This window comes from Ammospiza caudacuta, chromosome 22 (assembly GCF_027887145.1).
Source record: "Ammospiza caudacuta isolate bAmmCau1 chromosome 22, bAmmCau1.pri, whole genome shotgun sequence".
NCBI classification, from domain to species: Eukaryota; Metazoa; Chordata; class Aves; order Passeriformes; family Passerellidae; genus Ammospiza; species Ammospiza caudacuta.
The window spans coordinates 4,027,280-4,050,382 of record NC_080614.1 but is presented as its reverse complement, the minus strand read 5'-3'; the positions used below and the strand labels follow the sequence as shown (position 1 = coordinate 4,050,382).

General features: G+C 49.1%; 1 protein-coding gene across 3 annotated transcripts in view; it reads left to right on the top strand.

Moving 5' to 3' along the window:
* Positions 1–23,103, top strand: part of PAX7 (paired box 7) — a 142,475-nt gene that overhangs the window by 64,509 nt on the left and 54,863 nt on the right. For all 3 annotated transcript variants that reach the window (XM_058818712.1, XM_058818710.1, XM_058818711.1), the window contains exons 6-7: positions 16,383–16,548; positions 17,607–17,800. In XM_058818712.1, the coding sequence (XP_058674695.1) occupies positions 16,383–16,548; positions 17,607–17,800 (360 nt within the window). The remainder of the gene's footprint in view (positions 1–16,382; positions 16,549–17,606; positions 17,801–23,103) is intronic.

Sequence of the window (23,103 nt, the reverse complement as noted above, 5' to 3'; positions counted from 1 at the left end):
TTATAAAATTATTTATTAATAAATTAATTTAAATTTAATAAATGAATAAATTTATTATATAGTAATTAAAAGAAAGAGCAATAAGAATTAGGATGAAATTTTTAGAGTACCTTTTTGTTTCTTAACGTTCCATTTGCATTTACATTCACCACACCGAGAAATTCCCTTTTCCATGGGAAGGAGCTGCAAGATCCAGCAGAAAATCTTTCCCCACCTGAGCTTCAGGAGAGGATGAATTGTCTGAATTTGAATTCTTTTGTGAAGGGCCTGGGGTGTGAGGATAGGGGAATGGGAATAGGAAATGGGGAATGGGGAAAGGGGAATGGGAACAGGAATGGAAATGGGGAATGGGAAATGGGAAATGGGAAATGGGAAATGGGAAATGGGAAATGGGAAATGGGGAATGGGAATGGGGATGGGAATGGGAATGGGAATGGGGATGGGAATGGGGATGGGAATGGGAATGGGAATGGGGATAGGGATGGGAATGGGAATGGGGAATGGGAATGGGAATGGGGAATGGGAATGAGAATGAGAATGGGGAATGGGAATGAGGAATGGGAATGGGGATGGGGAATGGGGAATGAGGAATGGAAGTGGGGAATGGGAATGGGGAGTGAGGAATGGGGACTGGGAACAGGAATGGGAATGGGAAATGGGAAATGGGGAATGGGGAATGGAAATGGGGAATGGGAATGGGGAAAGGGGAATGGGAACAGGAATGGAAATGGGGAATGGGAAATGGGAAATGGGGAATGGGAATGGGAATGGGGATAGGGATAGGAATGGGGAATGAGGAATGGAAATGGGGAATGGGAATGGGGAGTGAGGAATGGGGACTGGGAACAGGAATGGGAATGGGAAATGGGGAATGGGGAATGGGAATGGGGAATGGGAATGGGGAGTGAGGAATGGGGATTGGGAACAGGAATGGGAATGGGAATGGGGAATGAGGAATGGGGCATGGGGAATGGGAATTCTCTGGAAGAGGGAATGTTTAGGTGGGATTTTGGAAGGAAGTTCCTGGCTGTGAGCTGGGGAGGCCCTGGGAGAGCAGCTGGAGATCCCTGGAAGCGCCCAAGGCCAGCTTGGAGCACCCTGGGCTGGTGGGAAGCATGGAAATGGAAATGGGAATGGGATCATCCTGAGGGTCTGCAGGGCCGGCTTATTTAGGGCAGGGAATCCATGATCCAAGGGGAGAATTTCACAGCAGAAAATGCTCCCTGGAGCCTGATCCCCATCCTTTGGTGGATGGAGGATCCTCTGATGGATGGAGGGCTGGAGGTGCTGCTAAACCTGGCCTGGCTGAGCCAGGAAGCAGCAGAAATCTGCCCCTGGCATCTCCTGCAGCTCCCAGGGGTGCCAACATCAAAGCTGGCCCAGAAATGTTCCAATGCAGCTCTTAAAGCATCCAGGTTTGGCTGCCAGGAGAAAAATATTGATGAAATATTTATTTAAGATAAATATATTTTTATATATTTAATAATATTATATATTATATATTATATATTATATATTATATATTATATAATATATATTATATATTATATATTATATATTATATATTATATATTATATATTATATATGTAGAAATATATTTTTATATATTTAATAATTTTTCTAAAATATTGCAATTTTCTCACAGCACCCAGCCCTTCCTGGTGTTTGTCACCTTCCCCAAGTGCTAGCTCAGACCCAGGGATAATCAGGGAAACAAACACAGGGAAGGGCTTAAAGTTTATGTTTAATAATATTTAATATAAATTATAATAATTTCTATAAAGTTAAAATTTCTATTTAATACAACATTTTATTTATATTGTATATAAATAAATTATAATAATTTATAGGAAGTTTATATTTGAGTTTAGCAGCATCTCCTCTGCCAGCTGAAATCCCCCCTGCCAAGGGAGTGATTACTAATGTATTTATTTTTTTGTTGTGAGGTAGGATTAGGAGAAATGTAAAGTAGGTTTAAAGTTTTAAAAAGGTATCTAGAAAAGTTTATTAACAGTAATTAAAAGGAAGAGTAATAAGAATTAGAGGACAATTTTTAGAGTGCTTTTTTGTTTCTTTACATTACATGGTCTGAGGTGTGCTCAGATCCAGGGTTAGACAGGGATAATCAGGGAAGCAAAATATAGGGATGGGTTTAAAGTTTATATTTTATTTGAATTTAATAAAAATTATAATAATTTATATCAAGTTTATATTTGAGTTTAGCATCATCTCCTCTGCCAGCTGAAATCACCCTTGGCAAGAAGTGATTAAATTTTTAGAATACTTTTTTATTTCTTTACAGGGTTAGACAGGGATAATCAGGGAAACAAAACACAGAGATGGATTTAAAGTTTATATTTAATTATATTTAATATAAATTATAATAATTTATATAAAGTTTATATTTGAATTTAGCAGTATCTCCTCTGCCAGCTGAAATCATCCCTGGCATACAGAACTTGTAAAATGTGAAGCTGGAAAACACTGATGGCAAACAGTGGCCAAAAGCTGCTTTGTTCCCTGGAAATATTATTTTATTTATAAATATCATTAATTCTGTGCTGAGGGGTAAAGCTGTGGCACTGGGCAGGGCAGGGCTTGGGGCTGGGAGATTCGGCCTGGCTTTAGGATGGCTCATGTGGAAGTGGAACCTCTATCCCATTCCCCTCATCCCATTCCCCTCTATCCATCACCCTCTATCCCATTCCCTGTTATTCCACTTTGCTCTATCCCACTATTCCCTCTATTCCCTGTTATCCCAGAGAATGGGATAGAGGGAAGAGGGATAGAGGGGAGTGGGATAACAGGGAATGGGATAGAGGGTAATGAGATGGAGGGGATAGAAGGAATGGGATAGAGGGGAATGTGTTAGAGGGGGAATGGGATAACCTCTATCCCACTCCCCCCATCCCACTCCCCTAAATCCCATTCCCCCTATCCCATTCCCTCTGTCCCATTCCCCCCTATCCCATTCCCTGTTATCCCATTTCCCCCCATCCCATTCCCCTCTATCCCATTCCCTGTTATCCCATTCCCCCTATCCCACTCCCCTTTATCCCATTCCCTGTTATCCCATTCCCCCTATCCCACTCCCCTTTATCCCATTCCCTCTGTCCCATTCCCTCTAATCCCACTTCCCTTTATCCCATTCTCTCCTATTCCATTCCCTGTTATCCCACTCCCCTCTATCCCATTCCCCCCATCCCACTCCCCTCTATCCCATTCCCCTGCAATCCCATTCCCCTCTACCCCATTTTCCCCCTATCCCATTCCCTCCAATCCCATTCCCTTCTATCCCATTACCTCTATCTCACTCTCCCGATCCCACTCCCTTCTATCCCATTCCCTTTTATCCCATTCCTTTTTATCCCACTCCCCTCTATGCCATTCCCCTCTCTCCCACCCTCCCATCCCATACCCCTTATCCCATTCCCTCTATCCCATTCCCTCTGTCCCATTCCCTGTTATCCCATTCCCTCTAATCTCACTCCCCTCTATCCCACTCTCCCCTATCCCATTCCCTGTTATCCCATTCCTCTCAACCCCATTTCTTTCTATCCCATTCCCCCCTATCCTACTCCCCTCTATCCCAGCCCTCCCTATCCCATTCCCCTGAGGAAGTTTTTAAGGAATACTGCAGCCCTGGAGGAACCAACGCCCCAGTGAAATAGTTCCCTGCTCACAAGAGTTTGCTTAACCAAAACCAGGTGGTTTCCCCAAAAAAACCCTACTCACCTGTTCACTGCAATCCCACAAGCAGCTGCCACCTCCAGGAGCTGGGATGTGCCGGCAGAAATTCAGGCTGAATTCCCTGGTTAATCTCATTTGTGAGGAGCCATTTGTTCTGCTCCACTAACCTGGTTTGAAATTGAATATTTCATATTTCATATTTATCTCCACCGCATCACCCACCAGAGGAAGAAGCTCAGCACTGAACCAGAGCAGGGACGGCAGGAAAAAAACCCAAAGGGTTCCCAAATCTGGGTGTCCTGTTGGGAATTTTTTTCCTGTTCTCTTAGGAATCATCTTGGTGGCCTTGGTGATGCTCCCACGTCCCTGGTGTCACAGCCAGCACAGGAAATGTTCCCACTGTGGTGTGGATTCAGGGGATCCCACCTGGAAGGATGGAGCAGGGAATATCCTTGGGGTCTCCCCAGCTCCTCCCTAAAACTCCCCTCCATCCCCTGAATTCCAGCTTTTGGTAGGATGGACAATGCTCTGCTCTGTTTTGGGAGAGGCCCTGACCTGGCAAAATCCCCTTGGAATCCCCCATGGAATATTTGGGGTATTCTGACCCAGCAGAATCCCCTTTTTCCACCTGGGAAGGCCCTCAGCTGACCCTGTGGAATATTTGGGGTGTCCTGAGGCAGAATCCCCTTTTTCCAGCTGGGAAAGGCCCTCAGGTGATCCTGTGGAATATTTGGGGTGTCCTGAGGCAGAATCCCCTTTTTCCAGCTGGGAAAGGCCCTCAGCCAACCCTATGGAATATTTCGGTGTCCTGATCCCCTGACCCAGCAGAATCCCCTTTCTCCAACTGGGAAGGGTTCTCAGCCAACCCTATGGAATATTTGGGAGTCCTGATCCCTTGACCCAGCAGAATATCCTTTCCCCAGCTGGGAAAGGCCCTCAGCTGACCTTTTGGAATATTTGGGGCGTGTTGAGACCCTGACCCAGCAGAATCCCCTTTCCCAGCTGGGAAGAGCCCTCAGCTGACCCCATGGAACTTTCTGGGTGTGCTGAGGCCATAAAAGAGCCTTTCCCACCTGGTTCCTGCAGCCCCTGAGCACAAACAGGTGCTGCAGCTCCTTGGCTTTCCCAGCCCTGTTTCCATTTATTTCCTCATCCACCCCATCCATCTTTCTCCCACATCAAGTCCTGATTAGGCTGAGCAGGAGCACAACAGGGTTTTTTTTCCCCCTCCCACAGGAGGCTCTTTTTGACCTTCCTTTCCTCTCCTTGTCTGACAAATTGTGGGAGCTGACCCAGAGCTGGGATAATTTGCTCCAGCCCCATCCTGGCAGGCAGCTGCTCCAGCAGGGTGTCTGGGTTTGAAAAGACAGGTGTGTGCTGAGGAAGGCAGGAGCCCCCCCTGAAACGGAAAATGTAAACCTCCTCTCCCCCTCTGAATTGTTATAAATTTGAAATTAAGGGGCTCTCAGGTAAAGATATGAGAATAGGAATAATAGCTCTTTACTAGGGAAGAAAAATTTTAAAACAAACAAACAAACCTAAAACAAACTGTCAAAAAACCAATGCAGTAATACAAAACAACACTGACAGAGTCAGAACAGGAGCTGTGGGTCAGGGTGGTGGCACAGTCCCATCCCATGGTGGCTCAGCCCTCCTGCAGTGCCAGCTGTGGTTCTGCTGGAGCAGGGAACCTGGAGTGTGATGGTGTTCACAGGGGTCTGAGGATGAGGGAAGAGACGAGGATCTGACTCCGTGTTTCAGAAGGCTTGATTTATTATTTTATGATATATATTATATTAAAACTATACTAAAAGAATAGAAGAAAGGATTTCATCACAAGGCTAGCTAAGAATAGAAAAAGAAAGAATGATAACAAAAGCTTCTGTCTTGGACTCTCTGTCCGAGCCAGCTGACTGTGATTGGCCATTAATTAGAAACAACCACACGAGACCAATCACACATGCGCCTGTTGCATTCCACAGCAGCAGATAATCATTGTTTACATTTTGTTCCTGAGGCCTCACAGCTTCTCAGGAGGAAAAATGCTAAGGAAAGGATTTTTCATAAAAGATGTCTGTGACACTGGAGAAGGGTGGAGTTTTCCTCTGCAGCTCCAGGGCTGCTGGAGATGGGCCTGGGCTCCCTCAGGCAATGCAGGGCAGCACAAAGCTGCTCCTCTCAGAATGCAGGGGGCAAAGGCTGCCTTAGTGTCCCAAACCTCAGATTGTATCCAGGTAGGAACACTTGGCTCCTCCCCTGGGTGGAGCATGTCCCCATGGGATGATGGAATTTTATCAGCCATGCAGGGACACTTACTGGTTGTGGAAGAGATAAAGAAAACTGCCCAATTACAGAATTTAACTGCCCCACAGATAGGAATAGAATACACAGCCCCATTTCCAACCTAAGGCACAGGGATGGGAGGCCTGAGGGATATCCAGGATATTTAGGATATCCAGGATACCCAGTATATTCAGGATATTTATGATATTCAGGATATTTAAGACATTCAGAAGCATGGCTGAGCAAGGTGCAGTGGCACAAGGACTCCTTGGGTATCTCCATCCCAGATTTTTCCATCCCATCTCTGCTCCTCCTCAGCAATGCCAGGTGGTTTCTAGGACACATTTCTTTATTTAAGGCATTATTTGGGAACTGATCAGTGGGGAAAACCCCAAAAGCAGCAGGTACGGCTCCTCTGCTTTGGGGAAGAACCAGCAGCTGCTGATTTTCCTGCTGCTGATTCTTCCCCAAGAGCCGGGCCCAAATTCTGGGTTGGTTCTGTAGGGTCTGGGGAGGGAATTTGGGGTTGGCTCAGTATTATTTGGGGAAGAGATTTTGGGTTTAGTTCTGCAGTCTCTGGGGATGGGAGTTTGGGGTATTTTCAGGAGGATTTGGGAAGGGAGTTTGGGGTTGGTTCTGCAGGATTTGAGGAAAGGAGTTTGGGGTTGGTTCTGTGGGATTTGAGGAAAGGAGTTTGGGACTAGTTCTGCAGTGTCTGGAAAGGAAGTTTGGGGTTTTTTCAGTAGGATTTGGGAAGGGAATTTGGGTTTGGTTCTGATTTGAGGAAGGGAGTTTGAGGTTGGCTCTGCAGGATTAAGAGAAAGGAGTTTAGGGTTGGTTCTGCAGTGTCTGGGTAGCCCTGCAGGATGTGAGGAAAGGATTTTGGGGCTGGTTCTGCAGATCTGAGGAAAGGAGTTTCGGGTTGGTTCTGCAGGATTTGGGGAAGAGAGTTTGGGGCATTTTCAGCAGGATTTGGGGGACAGATATTGGGTTTGCTTCTGCAGGGTCTGGTGAAGAGATTTTGGGGTTGGTTATGCAGGATTTGGGGAAGGGAGTTTGGGTTTGGTTCTGCAGCATCTGGGGAAGAGATTTCGGGGTTGTCTCTGCAGGATTTGGGAAGGGAGTTTGGGGTTGGCCCCCAAGGCGTGGGAACCCTTTTGTAAGCACAGCCTCAGAGAAACCTCCCTGGCAGCTCCCAGCCTTCCTCTTCTCCCTCCTCTCCCTCCTCCGTGCGGTTGCGGCGGGCCAGGCTCCACGCCAGGCTCGCCATGGTGTAACAGGATCCCGTGGCAGGGAATCTTTCGGGGCTGATAAACCCCGAGCAGGCGGGAACTGAAGGCAGGTTCCCTTTGAAGTGCACCTCGCATTACAGCGAGCTGCTCCAGCCTCGGGATTTCAACCACCAATAAAATGATTTATGAGCATAAAAGGCCCCAGCCACCTTTGAGCTGGGGGAAGGGGAGGAATTGCAAACGTCATTAGCTGCAGAGGCTCTGCTTTTTCTTCTCGGGGTGACGAATGAGGGGCAGAATAGACCTGTTTGGGCAATAAAATGAAAAATTAAAATTTAATTTATTAAAAAAATTAAATAATAAAATACTTATTATGTACAATAATATATTATATATAACAATATTAAACTACTTTATTAACAATAAATAAAACGATAAATTATTTATAATATATAATAATAGAGATTGTATATAATACTATTAAACTACTTTATTAACAATAAATAAAATAATAAAATATTTATAATATATAACAATATAGATTATATATAATAATATTAAATTACTTTATTAACAATAAATAAGATAATAAACTATTTATAATGTAAATAATATAGATTATCTATAATAACATCAAATACTAATAAAATAAATATTAAATATTAATGTTACTATAAAAGAAATAAAATTATATTAAATATTAAATACTTTATTGACAATAAATAGAATAATAAAATAATCTATTTATAAGATATAATAACATAGAATATAATATAGAATATAATGATATATTGACATAATTTACTAACAATATGGCACATATTCGTGGGGCTGCAGCCTCCAGCCAGGCTCAGTGGGAAGACCTTCTTTCACCTCCTGAGAACCTCTTTTGGTGCAGGTGGATTTTTTAATGTTATAATTTTTCATTTGTTTGGCTCCAGCAAGCACCAAGATCTTGCACTGGCTCCGGCACCTTCCAGTGAGAAAGAGGCTCAGTCTCAGCTGGCTGAGTGTGGAAATGGCCCAAAATGTGAAAAAATAGGGGGTTTATCCTCAGTTTAACCTGTGTAAGGACTCAAATTGCTTGATTTCAATCCCAAAAGCAACAGTTTTCCTGGAGTCACAGGAGGAGCGTAATTAGGAACTGGATTTCCTGGCTGATAATCCTCTCCCTTGGAGTTTATCTTCCCTTTCTTCTCCAATACTGCAGAGCAAAAAGGCTCATCCCCAGGGTGGCTCTACCTGGCTGTAAAGGGATCCTGAGGATCCTTTTATCTCCGATAAAACAAAGGAATGACACCGCGTGGGGGAGGCAGGGCGGGAGGCGCCGCTCTCGCACAGGTGGATTTTAATCCCGAACAGATTGAAAGTGTAAATGAGACAAAAATCCCCTCACACGGGCCGTGAAACGGCACAAATCTGTTCCGAGCTGTGTTTTGATCACACAAATCAGACCCCAGGGCAGCCAAATCCTCCTGTCCCACCTTAGAACATCTCACTCCACATCTTCTTCCACCTCCTCCCAGCTGGATTTGCAGTCTCTGGCTTTTGGTTGAGAAAAGAAAAAGAACTTTCCCACCCTTGGGGAGGCCAGAAATTGCTGGGGTGGCTTTGGCACCTTCCTCTTCCTCTCTCTGTGCTGGATTCGGATCTTGGCCCTGGTTTTGCTGCAGGTGCTGGACTTTGATGTGCTGATCTCTGCACTGGGATCTTGATCTTTGTAGGGTGGCTCTTCCAGCCCCAGCCCTTTCCTCTGCAAAGAAAGGTTTATTCCTCTTTTTTCCTCTGCAAAGAAAGTTTATTCCTATTTTTTCCTCTGCAAAGAGAACATTTCTTTCTCTCATTTTCCTCTGCAAAGACAAGGTTTATTTCTCTACTTTTCCTCTGCACAGACAAAATTTATTTCTCCTCTTTTCCTCTTCAAAGAGGTTTCTTTCTGTTCTTTTCCTCTGCAAGGAGTTTCCTTTCTCTCCTCCTCTGCAAAGACAAAGTTTATTTCTTCTCTTTTCCTCTGCAAAGAGGTTTCTTTCTCTCCTTTTCCTCTGCAAGGAGGCTTATTCCTCTCTTTTACTCTTCAAGGAATTTCCTTTCTCTCCTTCTCTGCAAAGACGAGGTTTGTTTCTCTCCTTTTCCTCTTCAAAGAGGTTTCTCTCTCTCCTTTTCCTCTGCAAGGAGAACATTTCTTCCTCTCCTTTTCCTCTGCAAGGAGGTTTATTCCTCACTTTTCCCCTTCAAAGGGGTTTCTTTCTCTACTGTTTCTCTGACAAGAGAAGACAAGATCTCTTTCTCTCCTTTTCCTCTGCAAAGAGGTTTCTTTCTCCCATTTTTCTCTCCAAAGACAAGGTTTATTCCATTGCTTTTCCTCTGCAAAGACAAAGTTTATTTCTCTCCTAAGCACCAGGAACCCCCAAGCTGTGGGAGTGGAAGGGGGTGACATTTCAGGAGCAGAGCAGTCCCACAGCCCCAGTTCCACACTGGAATTTCCACCCGTGCAGGACCAAAAAAGGCCCGGGGGATCCTCTTTGCACGACCAGGGCACACAAAAGGTTATTTAGGTTATTCCTTTATTCCTTTGTGCTGCTCCCCGCTCCCAGAACCTTCCATGGACAGGGCAGGATGAATGCAAAGTGCTCGGGGTCCATTCAGGGCTGTCCCCTCAGCCCTGTCCCAGATTTGGGGTGTTTGGGTGCCAGGAGCCGCGGCCCCGCTGGCCCCGCTGGCCCGGAGCTCACAGGACGGGGGTGACCCATTTCTGTCACCCTCTGAGGGCTCTGGGCAGGCAGGGCTGGGTGCCAAGGACCTGCCAGGGCCCCACAAACCTCCCAGAGCTCACAGGCACCATGAAGGGAGCCAGGGGGTTCTGGTGTTCATGGTGTGAAAAGCAGCGGGAAATGGGGCCTGGCTGGGCCTGGGGCCTGCCTGAGGCACCGCGGGCCTGGAGAGGGGTTTGGTAAAATGGGGCCAGAGCAGCCCAGGAACCCCAGAGCAACCTCAGGAACCCCAGAGCAACCCCAAAGTGATCTCACAGGGAACCCCAAAGCCATCCCAGAGCAACCCCAGAGTGACCCTTGAGGACCACAGGAACCCCAGAGCAGCCCAGGAACCCCAGAGCAACACCAGGAATGAGGAACAGATCCAGGGAACCCCACAGCAACCCCACAGCAACCCCAGAAACAGGGAACAGATTCCAGGAACCCCAGAGTAGCCCCAGAGCACCTTAGAAGTGGGGAACAGATCCAGAAACCCCACAGGGAACCCCTGTGTAACGCCAGAGCAACCCCAGGAATGGGGAACAGGTCCAGGGAACCCCAGAGCAACCCAAGAAACCAAGAACAGATCCAAGAGCAACCCCAGGAAAGGGGAACAGATCCAGAAACTCCAGAGGAGCTCCACAGGGAAACCTAGAGCGACCCCAGAACAACCCCAGAAAGTGGGGTTTGATCAAATGGCCACCACAAGCACCCTAGAAATGGGGAACAGATCCAGGAACCCCACAGTAACCCCACAGGGAACTCCATAGCAGCCCAGAAAGGGGGAACAGATCCAGGAACCCCAAACCAACCCCGAGGGGAAGCTCAGGGGACCCTGCCCAGCAGACAGGAAGGGGAGGCAGAACCTCCTGAGTGAAAATTGCCTTTTCCTGTAAGAACAACACCTAGGAATGAGGAATTGTTTGTAGGGAACTCAATAGAAAGATGCCCACTTTGAGACTGGGATCCTGTTTGGGGCTTGTGGGACTGTGGTTCTGTGGTGTCTGGGAAGGGAGTTTGGGGTTGGTTCTGCAGGATTTAGGGAAGGGAGTTTGAGGTTTTTTCCATAGGATTTGAAGAAGGGAGTTTGGGGCTTTTTCAGCAGGATTTGCAAAAGGGAGATGGTTTGTTCGGGGTTGGTTCTGCAAGATTTGGAGAAGGGAGTTTGGTTTTGGTTCTGCAGTGTCTGGGGAAGAGTTTGGGGTTGATTTTGCAGTGTCTGGGTAACGAGTTTGGGGTGGTTCTGCAGGATTTGGGGAAGGGATTTTGGGGTTTTTCCAGTAGGGTTTGGTAAGGGAGTTTGTGGTTGGTTCTGAACCATTTGGAGATGGGAGTTTGGGGTTTGGTTCTGCAGCATTTGGGAAGGGAATTTGGGGTTGATTTTGCAGTGTCTGGGGAAGGGAGTTTGGGGTTGGCTCTGCACCATTTGGAGAAGGGAGTTTGGGGTTGGTTCTGCAGTGTCTGAGGAAGGGAGTTTGGGGGTTTTTCAGCAGGATTTGAAGAAGGGAATTTGGGGTTGGTTCTGCAGGATTTGGGGAAAGGAGTTTGGGGTTGGCTTTGCAGTGTCTGGGGAAGGGGGTTTGGGGTTGTCTCTGCACCATTTGGAGAAGGGAGTTTGGGGCTGGTTCTGCAGATTTGGGGAATGGAGTTTGGGGTAGCCTTGCAGGATTTGAGGAAAGGAGTTTGGGGTTGTTTCTGCTGCAGCTGGGGAAGAGAGTTTGGGGCTTTTTCAGCAGGATTTTGGAATTAATTTTGAGTTTGGTTCTGCAGGATTTGAGGAAAGGAGTTTGGGGTTGGTTCTGCAGCACCTGGGGAAGAGATTTCGGGGTTGTCTCTGCAGGATTTGGAGAAGGGAGTTTGGGGTTGGTTCTGCAGATTTGGGGGAGTTTGGGTTTAGTTCTGCAGGATTTGGGAAGGGAGTTTGAGGTTGGCCCTCAAGGTGTGGGAACCCTTTTCAAGCCCAGCTCCTGCTCTGAGGCTGAGCAGCTTGGGAACCTGATGGAAGGAGGGGGGGTTTCCCCCACTCCTGATTTTTGCTCAGTTTTTTTCCCATTGCTGTGAAATTCAATCGTGTTTTGCAGCTCTTGAGGCCTCCCAAAGCTCAGCAGCTGTGTTCTCATCTGGCCTGAAAGCTTATCCTCGTGAACCCCAAACAGAACAGACCTGAGAGCCCTCTGTGCTGAAATGGAGCAAACCCAGCCCACCAGGCAGCTTGGGCAGCTCTTTTTGCTCTGCAGAAAGGAGATTTTCCCCGATAAAACACTTGGGAAACCCTTTTTACCTTGCAGAGAGAATATTTCCCCATTGAAACACTTGGGAAGCCCTTTTTACCCTGCAGAAAGGAGATTTCCCCAGTGAAACACTTGAGAAACCCTTTTTACCCTACAGAAATGGGATTGCTCCCAATAAAACATTTAGGAAACCATTTTTACCCTACAGAAAGGAGATTTCCCCAGTGAAACACTTGGGAAACGCTTTTTGCTCTGCAGAAGGAGATTTCCCCAGATAAAATTCTTAGGAATCTCTTTTTATCCTGCAGAAATGGGATTGCTCCCAATAAAACACTTGGGAACCACTTTTTATCATGCAGAAAAGGGATTCCCCCTGGTAAAACATTGGGAATCTCTTTTTACCTTGCAGAAAGGAGAATTCCCCAGTGAAACACTTGGGAAACCCTTTTTGCTCTGCAGAAATGGGATTGCTCCTGATAAAACATTTAGGAAACCCTTTTTACCCTGCAGAAATGAAGACTTCCCCCAGTAAAACCCACCAGGAATGCCAAACCCCTAAGACCACGTCCCATAAATTGGAGGTTGTGTGGGTGACCCCAAATTCTGGGTAAATCTCCGTTCTGGGGTTCAGCAGCAGGAATTACAAAAGCTCCTCTGGAGCCTCGCAGGTGAAGCAGCAGAGCTGAGCTCAGCTTTGCTCCAGTGTTTAGGCTGGGTTTATTTTAATGCAGAGGTTGCAGCAACATTCTAGGCTGGCTGCAGAGCTCCTGCTGATGCCTTGGGAAGGCTGAGCTAGAACAGAGACTGGACAGAGTTAAAGAATAAAATAGGGATTTATTGAAAGGATCCCCTCAATGGATCCACCTTGGGCAGCACAAGAGCCCAGCCAGGGCTGCACCCAAGATGAACCAAAATGGTCACAAAATGAACTCAAGATGAACCAAAATGTCACAAAATGAGCCCAAGATGGACCCAAAATGGCACAAAATGAACCCAAAATGTCACAAAATTAGTCCAAGATGAACACAAAATGGTACAAAATGAACCAAAATCGTCACAAAATGCACAACCGCTCATGGGGTCTCTCACTGTTATAAATTCTGCTCCATTTGCATCTTGCAGTTCATTGTCCAATTCCAGCTTTAGCCCATGCAATCCCATCCTTGTTTTTCTCTCTCCATTCCACGTTGTTTGTGCTCCTGGGCTGAGATTTGGATCATTTGTCCTTGGTGCCAGCAGAGCAGGAATTGTTTTGTCTCCCTGCTCTGTGCAGAGCTCACCGTGCCCTGATGTGAGCCCAGACCCATGCACCAAAGCAGCACAGAATGTGAAAAACAGAACATTTAAACCTGAGATATCAGCACAGAATCTGAAGAATAGAAAAGCTGAACCTGAGATATCAGCACAGAATCTGAAAACCAGAAAATCTAAACCTGAGGCATCGGTGGCAAAGCGTTTTGGGGCTGGTGCCAGCACAGAGCTCGGTGCAATTCCATGAACACCGAGGGTGGAAAAGCTGGGGAAGATTTCAGGGCTGTTATCCCGAGGTGTGTCCATCTCTTTGCTGAGCTGAGCTGTGACTCAGCTGTACAAGGGCACTGCTCGGAGCCCTGCTAATCCTGGCTGCTCCGGGGGTTTGTTTGCCCCGTGTCCTTACTTCCCATCCCTAAAATAAAGCCCAGACCCACACACTAAAGCGGAACAGGACCTGGAAAATATAAAATCTAAACCTGAGGCATCATTGCAGGCAGGGCAGGGCTCTGAGAGGAGCCGAGCCCCGATCTCCCTGCGGGGCGGGTCCATCTCTCGAGCTTGTCTAACACCGCGAGCACGATGCTAATCTGGCCATTGATCCCTCCTAACAGTGCCGCTATTATGGCCCTTAATCCTCCGGCAGAATTCCCAGCCTCGCAGATAACGGGGAGGGCCAGGTGGCAGGGGGCATCTCCCTGGGATGGACTTTTCGGGAACGCACAAACCCCATTGTGGGTGTGGGACCTCAATTTGGGAAGGACTTGGAGAGCTTGAGGACATCCAAAGGAGGCAACGAGGCTGGAGAGGGGCTGGGAGCACAAACCCTGTGAGGAACAACTGAGGGAGATGGGGGTGTTCAGCCTGGAGAAAAGGAGACTCAGGGGTAATCCTAACACTCTCTAGAACTTTCTGAAAGGTGCCTGTGCTCAGGTGGGGTTGGACACTTTCTCCAGGAACTGACAGAACCAGAGCACACAGCCTCAAGCTGCACCAAGGGAAATACAGGTTGGATATTAGGAGAAAGTTTTTTACAGAAAAGGTGATAAAGGTTTTTACAGAAAGGTGATAAAGTTCTGGAATGTTCTGCCGGCAGAGGTGATGGAATCACCATCCCTGGATGTGTTTAAGAAAGCCTGGGTGTGGCACTGGGTGCCAGGGTTTAGTTGAGGTAATGGGGCTGGGTTGGACTCGATGATCTTGTAGGCCTCTTCCAGCCTGATGATTCTGTGAATTTGAGGGAATTCTGTGAATTCTCTGAATTTTGGGGATTCCAGGAACCGTGGAGGTGGCGGAGTCACCATCCCTGTATGTGGCATTGGGTGCCAGGGTTTAGTTGAGGTGTTGGGGCTGGGTTGGACTTATTGATCCTGAAGGTCTCTTCCAACCTGGTCATTCTGTGAATCCCTGTCCACCCCCACAGCTGGGAGCAGCATCCACCCAAAATCCTGCGAGGATCCACCCAAAATCCTGGGTGGGGACGGGGATGGGGGTGTGGGGTCAGCAGGGAGAGGGAAGTGAGGAGGGGTGGTGGGATTCATGTCCACACTCCAGGGTGAAGGACCTACTATGGTCCAGGAGCAGCTTGAGCCTGGGCTTGGCTTTGGCCAGAGGGTGCTGCTGGCAGGTGTGACAGGCAGAGCTCAGTGACCTGCAGGGTCCTGTCCCCCAGGTGTGACAGGGAGAGCTCAGGTGTCACCCATGGGGTGTTCTCTGTGTTCTCTGTCCCCCAGGTGTGACAGGCACAGCTCAGGTGTCACCCACGGTGTGTTTCCTGTCCCCTCAGGTGTGGCTTTTCCTGTCCCCCAGGTGTGACATACATTCCTCAGGTATCACCCGTGGGGTGTTCTCTGTCCCCCAGGTGTGATAGACACTGTTCAGGTGTCACCCATGGAGTGTTCTCTGCGTTCTCTGTCCCCCAGGTGTGACATACTTTGCTCAGGTGTCAGCTGTGGGATGTTTCCCATCCCCCCAGGTGTGCCAGGCATTACTCAGGTGTCACCTGTGGAGTGTTTTCTATCCCCCAGGTGTGACAAACATTGCTCAGGTGTCACCCACGGGGTGTTCTCTGTCCCCCAGGTGTGCCAGGCATTGCTCGGGTGTCACCCACCGGGTATTCTCTGTCCCCCATGTGTAACATGTGTTACTCAGATGTCACCCCCGGGGTGTTCTCTGGCCCCCATGTGTGACATACATTGCTCCAGTGTCACACACAGGGTGTTTCCTGTCCCACCATGTGTGCCAGGCATTACTCAGGTGTCACCCATGGGGTGTTTCCTGTCCCCTCAGGTGTGCCAGGCACTGCTCAGATGTCACCCACAGGGCATTTCCTGACCCCCATGTGTGACATACATTGTTCAAGTGCCACCCGTGGGATGTTCTCTGTCCCCCATCTGTGACAGGCATTGCTCAGGTGTTTTCTGTCCCCCAGGTGTGCCAGACACTGCTCAGGTGTCACCCACGGGGTGTTCTCTTTCCCCATGTGTGACAGGCATTGCTCAGGTCTCACCTGTGGGGTGTTCTCTGTCCCCTCAGGTGTGACATACATTGCTCAGGTGTCACCCACGGGCTGTTCTCTGTCCCCCCAGGTGTGACAGACATTGCTCAAATGTCACCTGTGGGATGTTTCCCTTCCCCCATGTGTGACAGGCATTGCTCAGGTGTCACCCATGTGGTGTTCTCTGTCCCCAGGTGTGACATGCATTGCTCAGGTGTGACATGCATTGCTCAGATGTCACCCACACAGTGTTGTCTGTCCCCCAGGTGTGACACGCATTACCCAGGTGTCACCCGTGGGGTGTTTCCTGTCCCCAAGGTGTTACAAACATTACTCAGGCGTCACCCCCGGGCTGTTCTCTGTCCCCCCAGGTGTGGCTTTTCCTGTCCCCAAGGTGTTACAAACATTACTCAGGCGTCACCCACGGGCTGTTCTCTGTCCCCCCAGGTGTGGTTCAGCAACCGGCGGGCGCGCTGGCGCAAGCAGGCCGGGGCCAACCAGCTGGCAGCCTTCAACCACCTGCTGCCGGGGGGCTTCCCGCCCACGGGGATGCCGGCGCTGCCCCCGTACCAGCTGCCCGACTCGTCCTACCCCAGCACCACCATCTCCCAAGGTGAGCCCCCTGTTCCCCTGCCCCCCCCTTCACTGAGGGCTTTGGGGTCCCCTCCAAACCACCCCCGATTCTCTCCTTGGGCCCTTCTGGGCTGGGACATCCTGGGATAGCTGGGAGCCCCTTGTGGGTTTTGTTTTGTTGGGGAAATTGGGGTTTTTCATGAAGTCAATGGAAATTCTTCTGTTCTCTATCCCACGTCCCTTCTGCTGTGTCCCCGTGTCCCATAGCTGGAGTTTTGGACGTGGAGCACATCCCAGTAAATTGGGATTGTGTGGGTGATCCCTCATTGTGGGTAAATCTCCAATCTGGGGCTCAGCAGCAGGGATATTCCAGTGGAAGGAATATTGTTAATTAGTTACCTTGTAAATTGGGCATTTACTCTATTTATTATTTGTTATTTACTCAAATTATGTGGGATTTACCTCATGGTGGGTAAATCTCCAATCTGGGGTTCAGTGGTGAGAATATTCCAGTGGAAGGAACATTGTTAATTCCAGCTGCCTTTGCCCTTTCCCAAGGAATTCGTGGCTCTTTTTGGGGGAGAAAACGAAGTCAAAACCCAGACTTGGCCAAGTGTGGAGCTGCTGTGTCCCAGGATGGCCAAGCCGCCATTCTTGGGTTTCCCGAGGGTTTCCCAGGGGTTTCCTTGGGGTTTCCCAGGGGTCTCCTGGGGGTTTCCTGGGGCATTTCCTGGAGGTTTCCCAAGGGTTTCCTGGGAGTCTCCCGGGGATCTCCTGGGGGTATCTCAGGAGTCTCCCAGGGGTGTTTCGGGGTTTGCCAGGGGTCTTCTGGGGGTTTCCCAAGAATTTCCTGGGGGTCTCCCAGGGGTTTCCTGGGAATATCTCAGGAGTCTCCCAGGGATTTCCCAGGGTCTCCTGGGGGTGTTCTGGGGTTTCTCAGGGGTCTCCTGGAGGTTTCCCAAGGGTTTCCTGGGCGTGTCCCAAGAGTGTCCCAGGGGTTTCACGGGGGTGTCCCAGGGGTCTCCTGGGGGTGTCCCAGGGATGTCCCAGGGGTTTCTGGGAGGATCCCAGCCCGTGTGTGTCCCTGTGTCCCCGCAGACGGCGGCAGCACCGTGCACCGGCCGCAGCCGCTGCCGCCCTCCACCATGCACCAGGGCGGCCTGGCCGCCGCCGCCGACTCTGGCTCTGCCTACGGCGCCCGGCACAGCTTCTCCAGCTACTCCGAGAGCTTCATGAACGCCGCAGCGCCCACCAACCACATGAACCCTGTCAGCAACGGCCTCTCCCCGCAGGTAGGTGCCCCTTTCCAGCCTCCTCCGCCTTCCGACAGCTCCGGGATGTCGTGGAGAGCCGGTGTGACCGTGGTCACAGGGGTTCTTGGATGAGGGAAGAGATGAGAATGTTGGCTCCATGTTCAGAAGGCTTGATTTGTTATTTTATGATATATATATATTGTATTATAACTGTACTAAAAAGAAATAGAAGGAAAGGTTTCCTCTCAGAAGGCTAGCTAAGAATAGAATGGAATCAATAACAAAGATCTGTGCCTCGGACAGAGAGTCCAAGCTCTCTGGTCTGTGGTTGGCCATTAATTGCAAACATTCAAGATGGGCCAATCACAGACACACGTGATGCATTCCACAGCAGCAGATAAGCATTGTTTACATTTTGTTGCTGTAGCTTCTCAGCTTCTCAGCAGGAAAAATCCTAAGAAAGGATTTTCACAAAAGATATCTGCAATGAGCCGGCACCGCGGTTGTTGGGGTTGGGGTTGGTGTTGGTGTGGTTGTTGATGGCATGGTGGTTGTTGTGGTCAGGAATTCCTGCAGGCAGAGCAATTAGTTGGTTTGTTAATGAGCAGCAGCTCTGTCCTGCTGGTCGTTCCCACAGCCAGGTTGGGGTGAGGGGATCCCTATGATGGTGTTCACAGGGGTCTTATGTTGAAAAAAGAAACGAGGATCTGACTCCATGTTTCAGAAGGCTGATTTATTATTTTATTATATATATTACATTAAAACTATACTAAAAGAATAGAAGAAAAGGTTTTCATCAGAAGGCTGGCTAAGCTAAGAATAGAATCAGAAAGAATGATAACAAAGGCTCTGTCTTGGACTCTCTGTCCAAGCCAGCTGGGCTGTGATTGGCCATTAATTATAAACATCTAAGATGGGCCAATCCCAGATGCACCTGTTGCATTCCACAGCAGCAGATAATCAATGTTTACATTTGGTTCCTGAGGCCTCACAGCTTCTCAGGAGGAAAAACCCTAAGGAAAGGATTTTTCATAAAAGATGTCTGTGACAGAACCCCAACACCTGGAGCATCCCCAAAACCACCGCGGAGCAGGGGGGGCCCTGTGGTGCTGGGGGTGAGCCCAAGGACAGCACACCTTGGGTGGACTCCACAGCTCATCCTGGCTGGCTGATTTAGGCACAACCTGGAGCTCCTCCAGGTCTGGCTGGACACGGAGCTGAGCTCAGAGATGCAGATTTGGGGTTTGATTTGGGGAAACTCGTGCAGACAATCCTGGTGAGATTGGAGGAGGAAAGGAGTCTCCAAGCTCACCTTTGTTATCAAGTGGAACTGAAAATGAGCAGCCAGGACTTGTCCTTATCCTGAGGGACACCAAATCCCGTTTTTTCCGCTCTTGGTCGCTCGTGGGATATGGAGTTGTGTGGAGGGCAGCAGTTTTTTCACAGGGATCAGTTTATTTAGGATGGAAAACCAAAATAATTTGAGATGAGGAGGAGAAACGAGGTGGGCACCTGGAATGGAAAAGCTGCAGGGGTTTGAAGTCCAACAAACAGGGACATCAGGGGTGTGGAGTTAAGGTCCAGCAGTCTGGGTGTGGAAACAAACACGGAGTGTCAGTGGAAAGGGGGAAACTTTGCACTTCTCTGGAATGGTTCAAATCCCCACTTTTGGGTTTGAGTGGGAAAACTGTGGCTGGCACAGAGCAGAATGGGAAAATATTGAAATGTGAGTGGCACAGGGCAGAATGGGAAAATATGGAAATGTGACTGGTATGGGGCTGGATGAGAAAATGCTGAAATATTGAATGGCATGGGGCTGGATGAGAAAATATTAAAATATTGACTGGCATAAAGCTGGATGGGAAAATATTGAAATGTGACTGGCACAGGGCTGGATGAGGAAATTTTGAAATGTGACTGGCACAGGGCTGGATGGAAAAATACTGAAATGTGACTGGCATGGAGCTGGATGGGAAAATATTAAAATATTGACTGGCACACAGCTGGATGGAAAAATACTAAAATATTGACTGGCATGGGGTTGGATGGGAAAATACGGAAATGTGACTGGTATGGGGCTGGATGAGAAAATATTAAAATATTGACTGGCACACAGCTGGATGGAAAAATATTAAAATATTGACTGGCATGGGGTTGGATGGGAAAATATGGAAATGTGACTGGTATGGGGCTGGATGAGAAAATGCTGAAATGTGGCTGGTATGGGGCTGGATGGGAAAATATTGAAATGTGACTGGTATGGGGCTTGATGAGAAAATGTTGAAATGTTGAATGGCACAGGGCTGGATGGGAAAATATTGAAGTATTGAATGGCACGGGACTGGATGGGAAAATACTGAAATGTGACTGGCACAGGGCTGGCTATTGCTCCAAACAGGGACATTTGTGGGGGAATAGGCAGATATCCCTCTGACAAGGGATTTCTGAGAGCCCTGGGCTCAGGCTCAGAGGATACAGCCTGGGATTGAAAGGCAGGCCTGGGTTAGCTGGGCCAGGGCCCAGGATTAACTCAGATGATCCCAAGTGCAATTTATCCCCATGGAATAAGGCGGGGATGAGATGCCTGGGATGAGCCCCAGGCGCAGAGAAGGCCATCCTGCAATTTCCATTTCCCTTCATCCTCTCCTGCCCAGTCCTGCAGAATCAGGGGTTCCTTGAAAGGACCAGACCGTGGCTTTTCTTGCGCTTATCCCAATCCCAAATTCCCCTGCCCCCAGGCTCAGGCTGGGGACAGATATCCCTGAGCCCATAAGCCCTTTGTATGGGAAAGAGAGGAGCCTTTATCTGGCAGGCCTGAAGAAAAGAGAGCTTTGCACCCCCAGGAAGAGGAGATTCCCATTTTCCCAGAGCTTTTAATCATGTGAGGGCCAAGATATCGGTGTGGAAATTCGTCTGTTCCCTTTGTGTGCTGAGAGCCTAACCCAGGTTATTTCCCGACTGCTTTACATTCCCTGATCAAAAAATTCCTGCCTTTCCAAGCCCTCTGCTGTTCCTAGTGGAAGGAGATGAGAAATGCTCCCAGCAGGATGAAGAATTCCTGGATTTGTCCTTTTTTAGGGAAGTTTTTGGGGGGGTCTCTTTATGGGGTGCTCTGTGTGATTTATCAGTTTTGCTGAGCACGATCCGGCTCTGCTGGGGCATTCCAGGGAAATCCCAGGAAAATTCCACCCTTCCAACTGCCTGAGGGTCCTGTCTGCAAGGGGAAGGATCAGACAGACAGAAAGAGGGGGGAATGAAAGAGGGGGTTCAGGAGGTGGGAAAGAAAGAGGGGGCATAGGAGATTGGAAAGAGAGGGGTTCAGGAGAGGAAAAAGAGGGGATTCAGGATCGGGAAAAGAAAGAGGGGGCTCAGGAGGGGGAAAAGGGAGCTCAGGAGGTGGAAAGAGGGGGTTCAGGAGGTTGGAAAAGGGAGTTCAGGAGGGGGAAAAGAGAGGGTTCAGGGGGTGGGAAAGAGGGAGTTCAGGATGGGGGAAAGAGGGGGTTCAGGGGGTGGGAAAGAGAGGGCTCAGGATGGGGGAAAGAAAGAAGGAGCTCAGGAGGTGGGAAGGAGGGAGTTCAGGAGGGGGGAAGAAAGAGGGGGCTCAGGAGATTGGAAAGAGGGGGTTCAGGAGGTGAGAAAGAGGGGGTTCAGGAGGGGGAAAAGAGGGGCTTGGGATTGGGGAAAGAGGGGGTTCAGGAGGTGGAAAAGAGGGAGCTCAGGAGATGGGAAAAATAGAGGGTTCAGGAGGTTGGAAAGAGGGGGTTCAGAAGGGGGAAAAGAGGGGGTTCAAGACGTGAGAAAGAGGGAGCTCAGGAGGTTGGAAAGAGGGAGCTCAGGAGATGGAAACAAAGAGGTTCAGGAGGGAGGAAAGAATTTGGGAGTTCAGGAAGGGGGGAAAGGGGCTCAGGGGGTGGGAAAGAGGAGGTTCAGAAGATGGGAAAGAGGCAACTCAGGAGGGAAACGAGGGAGTTCAGGAGGTTGGAAAGAGGAGGTTCAGGAGGGGAAAAAGAGAGGGCTCAGGAGATGGGAAAGAGGGGATTCAGGACGTTGGAAAGAGGGGATCCAGGAGGGGAAAAAGAGGGGGTTGAGGATGGGGGAAAGAGGGGGTTCAGGAAGGGGGAAACAATTTGGGAGTTCAGGAGGGGGAAAGAAAGAGGGAGCTCAGGAGGGGAAAAAGAGGGAGCTCAGGAGAGCTCAGGAGATGGGAGAGAGGGGATTCTGGAGGGGGGGAAAGGAGCTCAGGAGGAAGGAAAAAGGGAGTTCAGGAGGGAGAAAGAGGAGGTTCAGAAGATGTGAAAGAGGGAGCTTGGGAGGGGAAAAACAGAGGGTTCAGGAGGGGAAAAAGGAGCTCAGGAGCGGGGAAAGAGGGAATTCAGGAGGTGGGAAAGAAAGAGGGGACTCAGGAGATTGGAAAGAGAGGGTTCAGGAGAGGGAAAAGAGGGGATTCAGGATGGGGGAAAGAGGGAACTCAGGAGGAAAAAGCCGGGGTTCAGGAGGCTGGAAAGAGGGGGCTCAGGATGGGGGAGAGAAAGAGGGGGTTCAGGAGGGGAAAAGAGTGAGCTCAGGAATGGGAAAAGAAGGGGTTCAGGGAGTGAGAAAGAGAGGGTTCAGAAGATGATGAAGAGGGAGTTCAGGAGGTTGGAAACCCCACACTGGGAGCTGAGGGTGATGGTGATTTGTCTCTGGCCGGGTTTCTCGTTTCCCCCATGGCGGCAGCAGCAGCAGGAGGGGATTTCTTGGCACTTCAGACAAGGAGAGGGGCCCAGGAGCTCCCAGCTTTTGCTCCCTATCCAGTTACCCCGGGATTTGGTGTCCTGGCTGGAATCCACGGGCTCTGCTGGCAGCTGGAGTCTGGGAGGAGAAGGACAGCATTCCTGTTCCCAAAGAGAAAAAATTGGGGATTTGCAACGGCCATCACGGTGTTCCTGTTCCAAAAGAGAAAATGGGGATTTGGGTGTTCCTGTTCCCAAATAGAAAACAGGGATTTGGGGTGGTCACCACAGTGTTCCTGTTCCCAAAGAGAAAAAAATTGGGGATTTGGGATGGCCACTGTAACATTTTCATTCCCAAGTAGGGATTTGTGGTGGCCACTGTGGCATTCCCATTCCCAAACAGAAAACAGAGATTTGGGATGGCCAGTGTGGCATTCCCAGTCCCAAACAGGGATTTCGGGTGGCCACTGTGGTTTTCTCATTCCCAACTAGAAAGTGAGAATTTGGGGTGGCCACAGCAGTTCCCATTCCCAAATGGGGGTTTGGGATAGCCACTGTGACATTCCCACTCCCAAATGGGGATTTGGGGTGGCCACTGTGGTTTTCCCATTCCCAAACAGAAAGCAAGGA